This window comes from Pristis pectinata, chromosome 20 (genome assembly GCF_009764475.1).
Source record: "Pristis pectinata isolate sPriPec2 chromosome 20, sPriPec2.1.pri, whole genome shotgun sequence".
In the NCBI taxonomy this organism is placed as follows: domain Eukaryota; kingdom Metazoa; phylum Chordata; class Chondrichthyes; order Rhinopristiformes; family Pristidae; genus Pristis; species Pristis pectinata.
Window position 1 is genome coordinate 33,102,392 of NC_067424.1, and position 14,462 is coordinate 33,116,853.

Below are 14,462 nucleotides of genomic sequence, written 5' to 3' on the forward strand. Positions count from 1 at the left end.
TCAAGAAAGCGTCATCCACCATTAAGGACCCTCACCATCTGGGACATGCCCTCTTCTCATTACCACTATCAGGGAGGTGGTACAGGAGCCTGAAGACCCACACTCAACAATTCTAAAACAGCTGCTTCCCCTCCGCCATCGGATTTCTGAATGGTCCGTGAACACTACCTCATTATCCCTTAGTTATTTAGTAATTAATTGTATTTTTTTGTCTTTGCACTGTACAGCTGCAACAAAACAACAAATGTCACACCATACACGTCAGTGATGATAACTCTGATCCAATTACGTATATCACATAGCCAAAGGATGAACACTTTCAGTAAGCTACCACATTGTCGACCCCTGTCGCAGAAAATACAATCAGGAATAAAACCAGAATTCCAGCAACTGGAACACCCCAAGCTGCTGTCGAGTGGACTAAATGACCCCGCCCTCCTCTGGGAATGTCAACAAACACACCCTCGCCAGAATGACCTCTGACCCTTTGAGTTGATTAATCCAACTTCACCCTGCCGACCTGTGTGGAAAAATTCCGTGACTCTTGAGTGATCGGAGTGACTTGAGAGGGGAGTGAGTGCCAAGTCTGAGGCTGAAAAGTCCAGGGACGTTGTTCCCCACCCCCGATTTAAATCATTGCTGCTTCTAAAAAGTGTCAGAATTAAATCCGGCAGGAAGATTTAAAGTCAGAATGGGTGTCCAGGTGTCTCTGCAGCATCTGGACGTGATACCGGTTGTCAAGCAACCTAGAAGCGAGCTAAACGGGACTGAGGGTCGTTGTGGGAGCGCCAGTTGCCGAGCCCCCACTCCCGGCCTCACTGGGACCTGACCTATGGTGTGGTTCAGTCCCGTCCGAAGCCGAGCAGTGAACAGCCAGGACTGGCAGCGCCGCGGGTGTTAGCGGCGGCACCGAGCTCGCCTCAAAAATGAGCGAAAGCATTCGGGCGATGATTCCAGACACCAGCAGCAGCTGATGATGGAATTTAAACCGACCCAAGTACATGTGTTACGCTGCAGCTGGTGAAAACACCGCCAAGGTTCCCGACGGTGGTTAGTGAGGGTTTGCTTGTTTATGGATTATCGCAGAGAACCAAACGAAGGCGCCGATCAAGTGATATGAAAATTAAAATTCCAAATACGTTTCGAGAATTCAATTTTATCCGCATTTTGACGCGCAAACTCGTGTAAGTTTAGTTAACGCTGTTGCATGTAAGTTATATATAGCGTAAACATATGACCAATCAAAAACATAAATACATTCCCAGTGTACCGGACAGCGCACAATACCAAACGGTATTAGCATTGAGGGGGAAAAAACCTCAGCGCCAGGTTCAGGGAAATATCTGTGGCAAATGAGACACCGTCTTCAAAAACTTATATTCTTTTACGAGAAGTGGCATGTTGAGGATTTGCGTTCTCTAACTTGCAGGTGAAGGCTGAGCTCGTTGAATGTCATCATTTAAGTGGAAGCCGAACATTCATCAGCGGTTCAAATCTGTGCATGAGTGCAGTGCGCGTTACCTTCAGCACCCCTCTGTCCAGGTTGGGTGTCAGATCCTCAACGCCCGGTTCCAGTTCTGCAATCCTGCCTTCTTTTGCCGGTCGTTTCGGCTTCTGACCGGTGGTCATTTTACAGCGAGGGAGAGGCGCGGGTCGGTCGCTGACTTTCCTCGACCATAAGATGCTGGTTCCTTTTCTCTCTGTACTCTCGCTCGCCGGTCCTCCCGTTCACGTCCTTGACTTTCCTCGAATGCTCCGTAACTTTAATTCTCGCAGGTTGGCTCCGAGCAGATGTGCAGGAGCGGATATCAAGGCTGAATCTCCCAGCACCACCAATTCACCCAATCGCCCCTGTAGATCAAAACGCTCCAGGGCTCTATAGCTTTCTTTCGTTCGTTCGTTCGTTCGTTCGTTCCTCCTGTCTTCCTTTCTCTGACTACTCTTCCTAGATGTTCTGTTTCTCTTGCAGCCTGCCCGCTGCGCTCCAAAAGATATGGAGCAGGCACCGTCCCAGTATTCCTAGCGCGACTGAAAGCGGCCTATTCTCGCCACAGGTGCTGAGTTTGCCGGGACAGCTCCGAGAGGGCGGGGCTCCTAATTGGACCATCGGAATGTGACGTAGGCATCCTGGAGTCGGGGCAAGGGCGCCAGGGATCGGGGGGATTCCCGACGAGGAGGATCCCTGGAGCAAGGACGGGGAGAGGGGACGGGAGGGAGAAGCCAGGCAGGGAATGCTTGAAAGAGGGATGACCTGGGGCGTTTTAAGTAGGCACCCAAGGAAGGTGGCCGGAGGAACTCGGTGGGTCGGGCAGCATCTGGGCCCTGCATCAGGGCTGAGGGTGGAGGGGATGGAAGATAGCTGGAGGGGTGAGACTGGGGCCAGAAGACGATTGGTCGACTGTAGACAGAAGGTGGAAGATACAGGAGCCTGAGGGCACGCACCACCAGACTTAAGGACAGCTTCTACCCCACCGTGATAAGACTATTGAATGGTTCCCTTATGAGATGGACTCTGACCTCACGATCTACCTTGCTGTGACCTTGCACCTTATTGTCTACCTGCACTACACTTTCTCTGTAGCTGTGACACTTTACTCTGTACTGTTATTGTTTTCATCTGTACTACATCAATGCACTCTGTACTAACTCAATGTAACTGCACTGTGTAATGAATTGACCTGTACGATTGGTATGCAAGACCAGTTTTTCACTGTACTTCGGTACAAATGACAATAATAAACCAATACCATTACAAGTTCATTTGGATAAGAGTATGGATAGGAAAGGTTTAGAGAGACACAGACCAAACTTGGGCAAATGGCCTAGCTTAGGTTGGCACCTTGATCGGCATGGACGAGTTGGGCCGAAGGGCCTGTTTCCATGCTTTGCTACTCTATGAGGGGTGAAGGATGGTGGGCAGATGGAGCCAGGTAGGGGAGGGGGAGGGGTGGAGTTGGGAGACAAGAGGCAGGTGGATGATAGGTGGGGGTAGGCAAAGGAAAGGAGAGACGGCAGATGCCAGACTCTGGAGCACAAACAATGTGCTGCAGGAACTCAGTGGATCGAGCAGCATCTGCGGGGGGAAGGAATTATTGACATTCTGGGTTGAAACCTGCATTAAGACTGAGAGGGGAGATGGTCAGTTCAAAGAGGGGAAGGGGAGTGGTGGGAGAGGAGCCCGAGGTGATTGGTGGACTGAGGAGGGGTGAAAGATGACAGGCAGGTTGCACCAGATAAGGAAGGCGGGGTGGAGTTGGGAGACGGTGGCAGCCAAAAAAAGATGGAGGCAGCCAAAAAAAGAGAAAAAAATGTAAGATGGAGTGGGATGGGGTGGGGAGAGTGAAGGTTGGGGACGGCTAGGAGGGTGATATAGAAGAACTCACAAAGGGCTACCAGTGCTGGACTCTGATAAGTAAAGGAGATGATAATGGGAATCATTAGGGGAGAGGTGCATGGCAGATGGAACCAGATGGGAAGGGGGACCCTGTGAGTGAACTGTGTGCATAGTGGGTGGATGGAAGGGGGAGGGGGATGAAGATCGGCGATGGGGAGGATGGGGAGAGGGGGAATGGGACAAAAATGGGAGGACTGGAAAGGAGAGGAAAGGATGGAGAGAGGCAGGTAGGAGAAGGGGAGTGTAAAGGTTGGAGACAGCTGGGAGGGTGATAAGCAAGGACACAAGGTCTACCAGTGCTGGAATCTGATAAATAAGGAAGGTGATAATGGGAACCATTAAAGGAGAGGTGAAGTGAATCCAGGGAACGGAATGGATGCAACGGAAGGAGCCAGGGAGCACTCGCGATACAGAGGCCGTTGGTCTGTTTATCTTTCACCAAAGGAGAGGGAAACACCAGGAAGATGGGGGTTCTCGGGAGGAGGGACGAGGAGACAAAAGTGGGAGGGGAGCCTGGAGTCTAGACATCAAAGGACCCCATAGGATCCCAGAGTGTCTACGTTGAGGGGGCATGAACTCTAAGGATCAAAGAAAGAGGATCAAGGCAGCCCCAGAGAGTCGGGTAGAGGAACAAATGGAGATGAGGGTAGTCACTGAGGGTTAATGCAGAGTGAGAGCAGTGGGAGATGCAGGTGTAAACCCGTACCACAGAAGAAGAGAAACTGGAGATACAGATTCCAGGCAAGAGGGGAGGCAGCGACAGACAGAGAAGAGAGAGTAGAGGTCTGAGAACGTGACAGGGGGTGAAGGATTCCTTGGAATATGGAGTAAACTTATAAAGAGAAACAAAGGACTGCAGATGCTGGAATTCAGATGCTGGAATCTAGACCTTCTCCCCCGCACCTGCCTATGACTATCTCTACCTGCATCTACCTATCACCACCCCGCGCCCACCCCACCTCCCCTCTTTTGTCCACATATCACTGTTCTGTTTTTCCTTCCTATATATTGGGCTTCCCCTTTTCCTACCTTCAGCCCTGAAGAAGGGTCCTGACCCGAAACATTGACCGCCTGCTTTTCTCCACGGGCCTGCTGAGTTCCTCCAGCATCATCGTGTTTTTCATGCAAGTATAATTATAATGCTGAGTTATCATTCTGCATTTGGGAACGATGATCTGGTCTGCAAGTTTGGGGTGAAAGGTATGAAGCCTTTACAGCATGGATGGTGGGGTCGTGGTCCATTTCAGATTTATGGAAGGTGAACATATCTCCCATGGTTTAGGTGTCAGTGTGAGTTACGTTAGAGAAGGTGGGCAATGTCGTGGAGATGGACTGAAGTGATCTTGGCAATGGATAGAAATTGAGATTTTGTTTAACTTCAGATCAGACAAGATGCCAAAGCTACATACATTCAGCTCCAGCCTTAGTGATCAGCCATGTGAAATGGGCTCAGTGTGAGGCAAGCACCTGTTTTGAAAGGAGGCAGGTTTTTTGGTTAGGAGCCAAGAATTCAGGTTTCTCATCTTAGCTGGAGGAAATGCTCATTGTTCAGATGTAGTCCTGGAGTCCAGGGGAATGGGAGGGTGGATGAGGATTGAATACAGGATGATTACAGCACTGACATTCAGCCATCCAGCCTGTACTAGCTCTAGGTAAGAGAAGTCGGGCTGGTCCAATACTTCTGCCCTCTACCTAAAGCCCTGGAATAAACATTTCCTCCACTTGAAGACTAGGAAGAGTGAACCCCTATTCCTGGTGCCTGCACAAAAACTTGCCTCTTTCCAAAACGCTTACTTAATGACAAGGTGAAGAGTCCTATAATTGAAAATGAGAAGATTGGAATAGAGTGAAGTGTGTCATAGAATGACAATTCATCGTCAAGTGTAAGCTGTTGCATTTTATGAGCTCAAATGCACGAGGAAGCATACAGTAAATGGCAGGACCCTTAGGAGCACTGATGTCCATTGCGCCCTGAAAGTGGCAAGGAAGGCATATAAAGAAGGCCTTCATCGGTCAGGGCATTGAACATATCAGTTGGGAAGTCGTGTTGCAGCTGCATCAAACTTTGGTTAGGCCACATTTGGAGTATTGTGTGCAGCTCTGGTCTCCACACTGTGGGAAGGATGTGGAGGCTTTGGAGAAGGTGCAGAAGAGGTTCACCAGGATGCTGCCTGGATTAGAGAGTACTAGTTATAAGGAGAGGTTGGTTAAACTTGGATTGTCTTCTCTCAAGCGTCGGAGATTGAGGGCAATCTGATAGGAGTATAAAAAATTATGAGAGGCATAGATAGAGTAGATAGTCAGAGACTGTTTCCCGGGGTGGAAATGTCAAATACTAGAGGGCAGTGGTTTAAGGTGAGAGGGAGAAAATTTAAAGGAGATTTGCAAGGCAAGATTTTAACACAGAGAGCAGTGGATGCCTGGAACATGCTGCCAGGGGAAGAGGTAGAAGCAGGTACAATAGCAATGTTTGAGAGGCATTTGTACAGATACATGAACAGGCAGGGAATAGAGGGATACAGAACAAACGCAGGCTGATGGGATTAGTTTAATTTGGCACCATGGTCGACACACATGTGGTGGGCCGAAGGGCCTGTTCCTGTGCTGTATGTTCTAAGTGTGGCTGGAATTATCATTTTGCCAAGTTGAATTATAAGTGCATTTTCATTCCTGGAAGTAGGATACGAAGTTAACAAGTCAAAAATCAAAGGACAAAACAAGTGTAGCTATGTGTTTAAAATGACTTCACTGGGGCATCCCCATATATCTTCCATAGGTCAAAGAATGTGGCCAAGCCTGTGTCTAACGATCTTTGAGGAGACAGACTCATTAATTGCCTCTCACGATCTTTGAGTATTCAGAGCTAAAGAACTCCTACTGCATTTTTATTTTAGCCTATATGTGTGATTCCATTACTGATTATCGGTAAACAGGTTCCAGGGTGTATATTTTTAATTCCTAGTGGCAACTCATGGCATCTAGTGGCATATGAATATAGTCAGGCAGATAGTATGGCATCAGGGAGGGACTTTGCTGGGTCACAACACACAAAAGCTAAGATGTGAAAGACAATAGCATTATCTCAGAGGTCTGGGTAGTGTTCACTGAGTGGAATAGAAGGGTATACAGCTGGCTCACCCTACTAAAGGGGAAAGGTGGAGAAACACAGCATGATACACCGATAATCCAAACGTGAACGTGACCAACAGGGTTGATGTGGAGAGGTGACAGAGCGTGCCTTGTCTACTCAAGGGTAGGATGAGGTCGAGTGGGTAGCAGACAGATAACTGTGTGAAAGCTACAACATGGCCATAGGTTAACATTCCACCTATCTCCCGCCCAAGCAAGGATCTTAATTTCATTGGCCTGACCTGTCCAGATTCGCCAGTAAGTGCTTGGACCTCCATGGAAGTGACTTTTTCCACAGGGATGGAAAGTAGGGTTGATAGCTTGGCAAAACTGCTTCTTTTCGCCCACGTTAAGCTTTTAGCCTATTATTTTACACTGAAAAGAGCTTGTGAAGGGTTAACAAGTGGCAATTGCATGGGATTGCTCAGGAAGGAAATACATTTGTTTCATTCCAATGAGCTGGTTGTGGAGGTTCTTAGAAATATAAGTTGTTAAGGTGAAGGACAAAGGAAAATGTGAAGTTATCATTTGGAAAGGTTCTAACATTCACTAGCCAGGCATTCCAAAGCCTAGGTAATCATTTAATATTAATAGAGGAAACACTGCCTTTTTTATCTTTTCTGTAAAAGGAGCTGCATAGTTGATGCAGGTGCAATGTACATTAGGATCACACATTTACAATAGTCGATGCTTCCAAATGAGGAGGGCAGGATTATGATGAAGAAAAAGGGAGAAGGGAGGAGGGAGCATTTGTCTGACTTGGGCTTCAGAATCATGGGGGATGAGGTTCACTTCAGAAGGGAGGTGCTTTGGGGCAAGGGGAACACGAGGTGTCCACACACCACTGTCACTGGAGGCTGGCAGGAAGTGGTGTCAAAAACAACTGCATGGCTTGACACTCACCAGAACACTTTCAGCGCGGCACTCAGGCACTTCGGAGAGAAACTTGCAGCCTCGCACACTCGCAGGCAGTCTCACAGTCAGGGACAGGCTGATACATACATCCACCCACAAACTCGGAAACAGACAAGCACCACCCCCAGCCCCCACCCTTCCGTCTACCCAATTTGGGTGGAGGGGCAGGTGCACAGAAATCAAATAAGATAACCATGTAATAGGAGCACTGTACTTGGAAACAATACTCTCTTGATATTTACAGGCTACTCCATTACAATCTCCAACACCAGGAACGCCCTTCACTCTGCCACTGTTGTCAACCCAGGGGACCTTTCCTGGTTCCATGCTTTACCTTTTTTCCCATCATCTGCAGCCCTGTGTCGCCTCCGCCTTTCACCTCCCAGCCTCTCGATATTCCCACGCTCCCCTCCCCCATCTGCCTATCACCCCTCCTCACCTGGATCCACCTATCGCTTGCCAGCTCTTGCACCACCCTTTCCCTTCACCTCTTTATACTGGCTGCCTCCTCCCTTTCTGTCCAAATGAAGAGTCTCGACCCGACATATTGACTGTCGGTTTCCCTCTACAGATGCTGCCTGATTCGCTGAGTTCCTCCAGCAGTTTGTTTTATGCTCCGGATTCCAGCATCTGCAGTCTTTTGTGTCTCCAGAAACGAGATGCCGGTTTACCAGAGCTGCAGCACGTTCAAGTTAAGCAGAAAAAGCAGTGTGCAGCAGATAGTTAGACAATCCCACAGCCAACAGGTCAGCCCAAGTTGTGAATGGTGAAGAATAATTAAGCAGCTGACAGGAAGATGAGGCTCCAAGGACACACTCACACCCAACGATAGTGGAGCCAAGCACGCGTGTGCCAAAGGTAAGATACTTGCAACCACTTTTAGTCAGGAGTGCCAGGTGGATCCATCCTGGCTTCTCCTGTGGTCCAAACCATCTCAGAAGCTGGTCTTCAGCCAGTTCGATTCACTGCATCTCATATCAAGAAATGGCTGAGATACCGGATCCATCAAAGGTTATGAGACCAGACAACGTACCAGCTGTAGTTCTGAAGACTTTGCTCCAGAACTGTCTGCACCTCCGGCTAATATGTTGCTGTACACTAACAACTTGGCATTGAATGACAATGTGGAAAATTGCCCAGATATATCCTGTCCACAAAAAGCTGGAAAAATCCAACCTAAACAATTACAGCCTTATCAGTCTACTCTCAACCATCAGCAGTGATGAAAGGTAGCATGGGCAGTTCCGTCAAACTGCATTTACTCACCAATAACTTGCTGAGTGATTGGGTTTTGCCACTCCCACATGGCTCCAGATCTTATTCAAACCTTGATCCAGAGAGCTGAATTTCAGTGGTGAGGTGAGAGTGACTGCTCATAATACCAAGGCTGTGTTTGACTGACTGTGGCACCAAGACGCCCTGGTAAAATTGAGGTCATTGAACATCAAGAAGGAAACACTCCTCTGGTTGGAATCATACTTTCCACAAAGGAAGAAGATTGTAGTTCTTGGAAGTCAATCATCTCAACCCCAGGACATCACTGCAGGAGTTCCCCAGGGCAGCGTCCTAGTTCTAGCTGCTTTCCTCCAGAGATGGGGATGTTCCCTAATGATTACACAATGTTCAATTCCTTTAGTAACTTAAGTATTCCATATCTGCATGCATTCAGACCCTGATAATATTTAGACAAACGCTTATAGGTAGCCAAGTAAGAGACAAGTACCATTCATCCCCAACAAGGGAGCACCTTCTGCACAATTCCTATGATATTTGGTGTGAGATCAAAGAACAGCAGCTCCTCCTTTAACTGGGCTCTTCAAGGTCTTCTGGATACGATATTCTGGATTCAACATTCAATTCATCAATCACACATGAGCAAAATTTGGCATGTACTAGGAAACTGAAATAAAACATTTCTTTGCCAGACTAAACATTCACACATTGAACAATTTTTCCTTTGACTGTGCTTGCTTCCTCAGAGAAAAAGCTGTTCGGATGGGAGTCCATATGGATGCTTACTATGCTTTCAATGGAATCTGGGGAGCTCCAGTTCTATTAAGGTCTACTCCCTCACCTCCTCTTCTAGTAACGCTGATGACACTTTCAGCGTCCCTTCCTGTCCTCAACCTGAACTGGAGAATTTCATTGACCGCTGACAGCTTCCTCCTTTTCCGTAACTTCTCATCATCCGCCTCCAACTCCTTCCTTCCACCGCTTCCTTATTTTCATCACCAGCTTGTGGAACAGTGCTTCATCTTCTATCTGGGCACACTGCAGCCTTCTGGACTCAACACTGAATTCTACAGTGTGTTTTTTTCCTTCTTTTTATCTCTGACCTGCCAGGCATATCTTCCTGCTCTGCATTTTGTACTCTTTCATTGCTTTGTCTATGTTCTCACTCTCTAACTGCTCCCATTCACTCATTGACCAGATAACCTTCTTTACAGCTTATCCCCATGGTCACCCCTGTTCTTCCCCATCAGAGACACCCCCCTCTGCCCCACCCAGCCTGCAGTTTAACGAGATTATTTTGTCTTCTTCCCAGTTCTGACAAAGGGTCTTTGTCCTGAAACATTTGCTCTGTTTCTCCTCCCACAGATGCGACCTGACCTGCTGAGTGTTTCCAGCATTTTACATTTTTATTTTAGATTTCCAGCATCTTCAGTTTTTTTGATTTTCACTTTAGTTCAGGCCTCTGGATTACTGGTCTGGTAACTGCAATGCCACCATGAAACCTTGATATTTACATAGTTGGTATTTATGCTTCACAAGAGCATCATTCCATTTTACTTTATCTCACCTCAGATACACGCATATCCTTCTATTCAGCTTCCCCGTATAATCATCTCTGCTCTTCCTTCAGCTGCACACAATATTCCAGATGTCTCACCAGGGTGCTACATAGTTGGAGAAGGACATCTCCAATATACAACTCCTCTTGCAATGAACACCACATACTTCTTCACTTCCTAATTGCTTTCTGGATCTCCATGTTAACTTTTAGTGAGTTGTACACAAGGTCACTTGGATTCCTCTGAACACCAACACCATTCAACCTCCTGCCATTTGGAAAATACTCTATGTTTCTATTTTTTCTATGAATTTGGATGACCTCGCATTTTTCCACATTATAGAGTCATACAGCACAGAAACAGGCCCTTCAGCCCAACTGGTCCATGCCAACCAAGATTTCCATCTAAGCTAGTCCCACTTGCCCTTATTTGGCCCATATCCCTCTCACCCTTTCCTATCCATGTACCTGTCGAAGTGTCTTTTAAATGTTGTTAATGTACCTGCCTCAACCACTTCCTCTGGCAGTTCATTCCATATACTGACCACCCTCTGGGTGAAAAAGTTGCCCCTCAGGTTCTTATTAAATCTCTCCCCTCTCACCTTAAACCTATGCCCTCTATTTCTTGATTCCCCAACCCTGGGAAAAAGACTGTGCATATTGACCATATCTATGCCCCTCTTGATTTTTTACACCTCTATAAGTTTACCCCTCATTCTCCTACACTCCCAACCTGCTCAACCTCTCTCCATAACTCAGTCCCTCAAGTCCTGGTAACATACTTGTAAATCTCCGCTGCACTCTTCCCAGCTCAATGGCATCTTTCCTGTCGCAGGGCGAACAAAACTGAACACAATATTCCAAATTCCCAATTATATTCCATCTCCCATATCCTCGCCCATTTACCAAACCTGTCTATATACCCCTGAAGCCTGCCTGCATCCTTCTCACTGCCCACAGTGTCACTTGGCTTTGTATCAGCAGCAATCTTGGATATACGTCACTTGATCCTCTCAGCCAAATCCTTCATACAGATTGTGAATAGCACTGATTGCTGCAGCGCCCCAATAGTCACAGCCTCCCAACATGATAGTGACCTGCTTATTCTTACTATTTGATTCTGTCTGTTTCAATCCAGGCCAGTATACTACCCACATGACCATGTGCTCTAATTTCTTGTGGGGCATCTTTGCAAAGTCCTTATGGAAGACCAAATTAATTCTTTAACCCTTGTCCATTCTGCTAGTTACAATCTCAAAAAACTCACAGACTTGTCAAACAAGGCTTCTTCTTCAAATTGCACTGTTGACTCTGCCCAATGTTATTATTATTTTCCAAGTATCCAGTTATCACTTCCTTAATAATAGATTTCAGCATTTCCCTCTAATTGATGTTGGGCTAACTGGTCTGTAGTTCTCTGTCTTTGCCTCATTTCCTAAACCATGATGGTACATTCACTAACTTACAATCAATGGAAACTGTTCCAGAAGCTACAGAATTTTAGATGATAATTTGCTCACCAGCTCCATGGACAGTTTTTTTCTGAGCTCCTCGTTCACTCCTGATGTGTTGTTCTTCACTATTTTCTGCTTTTTTCTGTGCAGACATATATATTTTTTTGTTTAATTTCCATAATTTCTCCTGCCTGTGAGGAACCCATATTAACCTTAGATAATCCTTTCCTTTTTATATAGCTAAAGAAGACTTTACAGTCTTTATGTTTCCTGCCACACTCTTCTGTCTCTTTCCTTATCAATGCCTTAGTCCTTCTTCTTGGCTGTTCCCAATCTGCATTTCCTTTTTGGCAATATTATAAGCTTATTCCTTTGCTCTAATGCAGTGTTTAACTTCTATGGCTGGACTACTTTTCTTGTTTCTTATTTCCCTTAAAAGGAATATATATCTCTTCTAAATTACTAATTACTGCTTTAAATATTGGACATTGATTATTACTGTGATGCATTTTAATGTAATTTCCCAAACTACCATAGACAACTCATTTCTCATGCCTTTGCCGTTTGCTTTATTCAAATTTTAAGACCCTGATTTCAGATCAAAATAAATCACTTTCAATTTTTATATAAAACTCCATTATATTATTGGTATTGGTTTATTATTGTCACTTGTACCAAGGTACAGTGCAAAGCTTGTCTTGCATACCAATCGTACAGGTCAATTCATTACACAGTGCAGTTACATTGAGTTAGTACAGAGTGCATTGATGTAGTACAGGTAAAAACAATAACAGTACAGAGTAAAGCGTCACAGCTACAGAGAAAGTGCAGTGCAATAAGGTGCAAGGTCACAACAAGGAAGATCATGAGGTCATAGTCCATCTCATTGTATAAGGGAACCGTTCAATAGTCTTATCACAGTGGGGTAGAAATTGTCTTTAAGTCTGGTGGTATGTGCCCTCAGGCTCCTGTATCTTCTACCTGATGGAAGAGGAGAGAAGAGAGAATGTCCCGGGTGGGTGGTGTCTTTGATTATGCCGGCTGCTTCACCAAGACAACGAGAGGTAAAGACAGAGTCCAAGGAGGGGAGGCTGGTGTCTGTGATGCACTGGGCTGTGTCCACAACTCTCTGCAGTTTCTTGCAGTCCTGGGCAGAGCAGTTGCTGTACCAAGCCGTGATGCATCCAGATAGGATGCTATCTATGGGTGCATCGATAAAAGTTGGTGAGAGTTAAAGGGGACAAACCGAATTTCTTTAGCCTCCTGGGGAAGTAGAGGCGCTGGTGAGCTTTCTTGGCCGTGGCATCTATGTGATTTGACCAGGACAGGCTGTTGGTGATGTTCACTCCCAGGAACTTGAAGCTCTCAACCCTCTCGACCTCAGCACCGTTGATGTTGACAGGTGCGTGTACACCGCCCCCTTTCCTGAAGTCAATGACCAGCTCTTTTGTTTTGCTTACATTGAGGAAAAGGTTGTTGTATGACAGCATTCCACTAAGCTCTCTATCTCCTTCCTCCAACTCATCGCTGTTTGAGATACGGCCTACAACGGTGGTATCATCTGCAAACTTGTAGATGGAGTTAGAGCAGAATCTGGCCACACAGTCGTGAGTGTATGGGGAGTATAGTAGAGGGCTGAGGACGCAGCCTTGTGGGGCACCAGTGTTGAGAATAATCGTGCCGGAGGTATTGCTGCCTATCCTCACTGATTGCAGTCTGTTGGTTAGAAAGTCAAGGATCCAGTTACAGAGGGAAGTGTCGAGTCCTAGGTCTCGGAGTTTGGTGACAAGTTTGCTTGGGATTATTGTACTGAAGGCAGAGCTGTAGTCAGTAAACAGTAGTCTAACGTAGGTATCACTCTTTCGTATGATCACTCTTTCTGAAAGATATCTACACATCTTCCACTGATCCTTTATCATTGTAAAATGCTAGATCTAAAATAATCTGCTTCCTTTTTGGTTTTTCAACATATTGATGGAGAAAACTATCCCTTATTACATCCATGAATTCATTCTCCACACTATTACTGCTAATTTGATTTGTCCATGCTATATGCAGATTAAAGACCTCATGATGACTGTACTGCCCTTGTTACATGCACCTTGAATTTCCTGATTTGTACCGGACTTTACATTATAATTACTCTTGGGGGTCCTATGTGAAATTTCCAACAATGTTTTCTGTCCCCCTTATCTCCACCTGAACTGATTCTGCATCTTGATTTTCTGAGCTAATCTCCTTCCCTCTATTCCCTTTATTCCATTCTTTAACATCAAAGTTACCCTGCTTCCTTTTCTATTTCGCCTATCTCTTCTAAAGGTTAACTGTGCTGGAATATTTAATTCCTCACCCTCGCTACTTTGCAACCATGTCTCTGTTAGATTGCACCCATTCATTACTACTTCTGCCATTAATTCGCCTATCTTTTTATGAATGCTACATGCATTCAGATTAAGAGTCTCTTCATCATTTTTGCCTCCTCTGACTGTAATTCGAAGTATCCTCTTATGTTTGAACACATTATCCATTCCCAACAGACTCTGGTTATCATTACCTATTTCACTATCCAGTACTCTCTGGTACTCTAGTTGAAACTCTCTAATCTAGCACCCTTGGGACTTGATCGGTGCCAGACCACAGAAATTGCCCCCCCACCGATCATCTTCCTCTGAGCAGGAGAACTGTTCTTTTTAATTACAGGCACTTCAAACACTCCCTGGGTTGCATAAGAGTTCCAAGAACTGTCTGTAACCCAAAGTTTACCTAAGTCGGAAACGCT

The 14,462-nt window shown here is 45.9% G+C and overlaps 1 protein-coding gene across 2 annotated transcripts in view; it reads right to left on the reverse strand.

The window, feature by feature from the left end:
• The window catches only part of LOC127580972 (peptidyl-prolyl cis-trans isomerase FKBP5-like), a 143,711-nt gene that overhangs the window by 91,293 nt on the left and 37,956 nt on the right, over positions 1 to 14,462 (reverse strand). Inside the window, exon 1 of one of the 2 annotated variants that reach the window (XM_052034981.1) lies at positions 1,522 to 2,604. The exons of the other annotated variant lie outside the window; for it this stretch is intronic. Within the exon in view, the coding sequence (XP_051890941.1) occupies positions 1,522 to 1,629 (108 nt within the window). The 5' untranslated portion in view covers positions 1,630 to 2,604. Of the gene's footprint in view, positions 1 to 1,521; positions 2,605 to 14,462 lie in introns of those variants that run through there. 2 annotated transcript variants of the gene reach the window in all.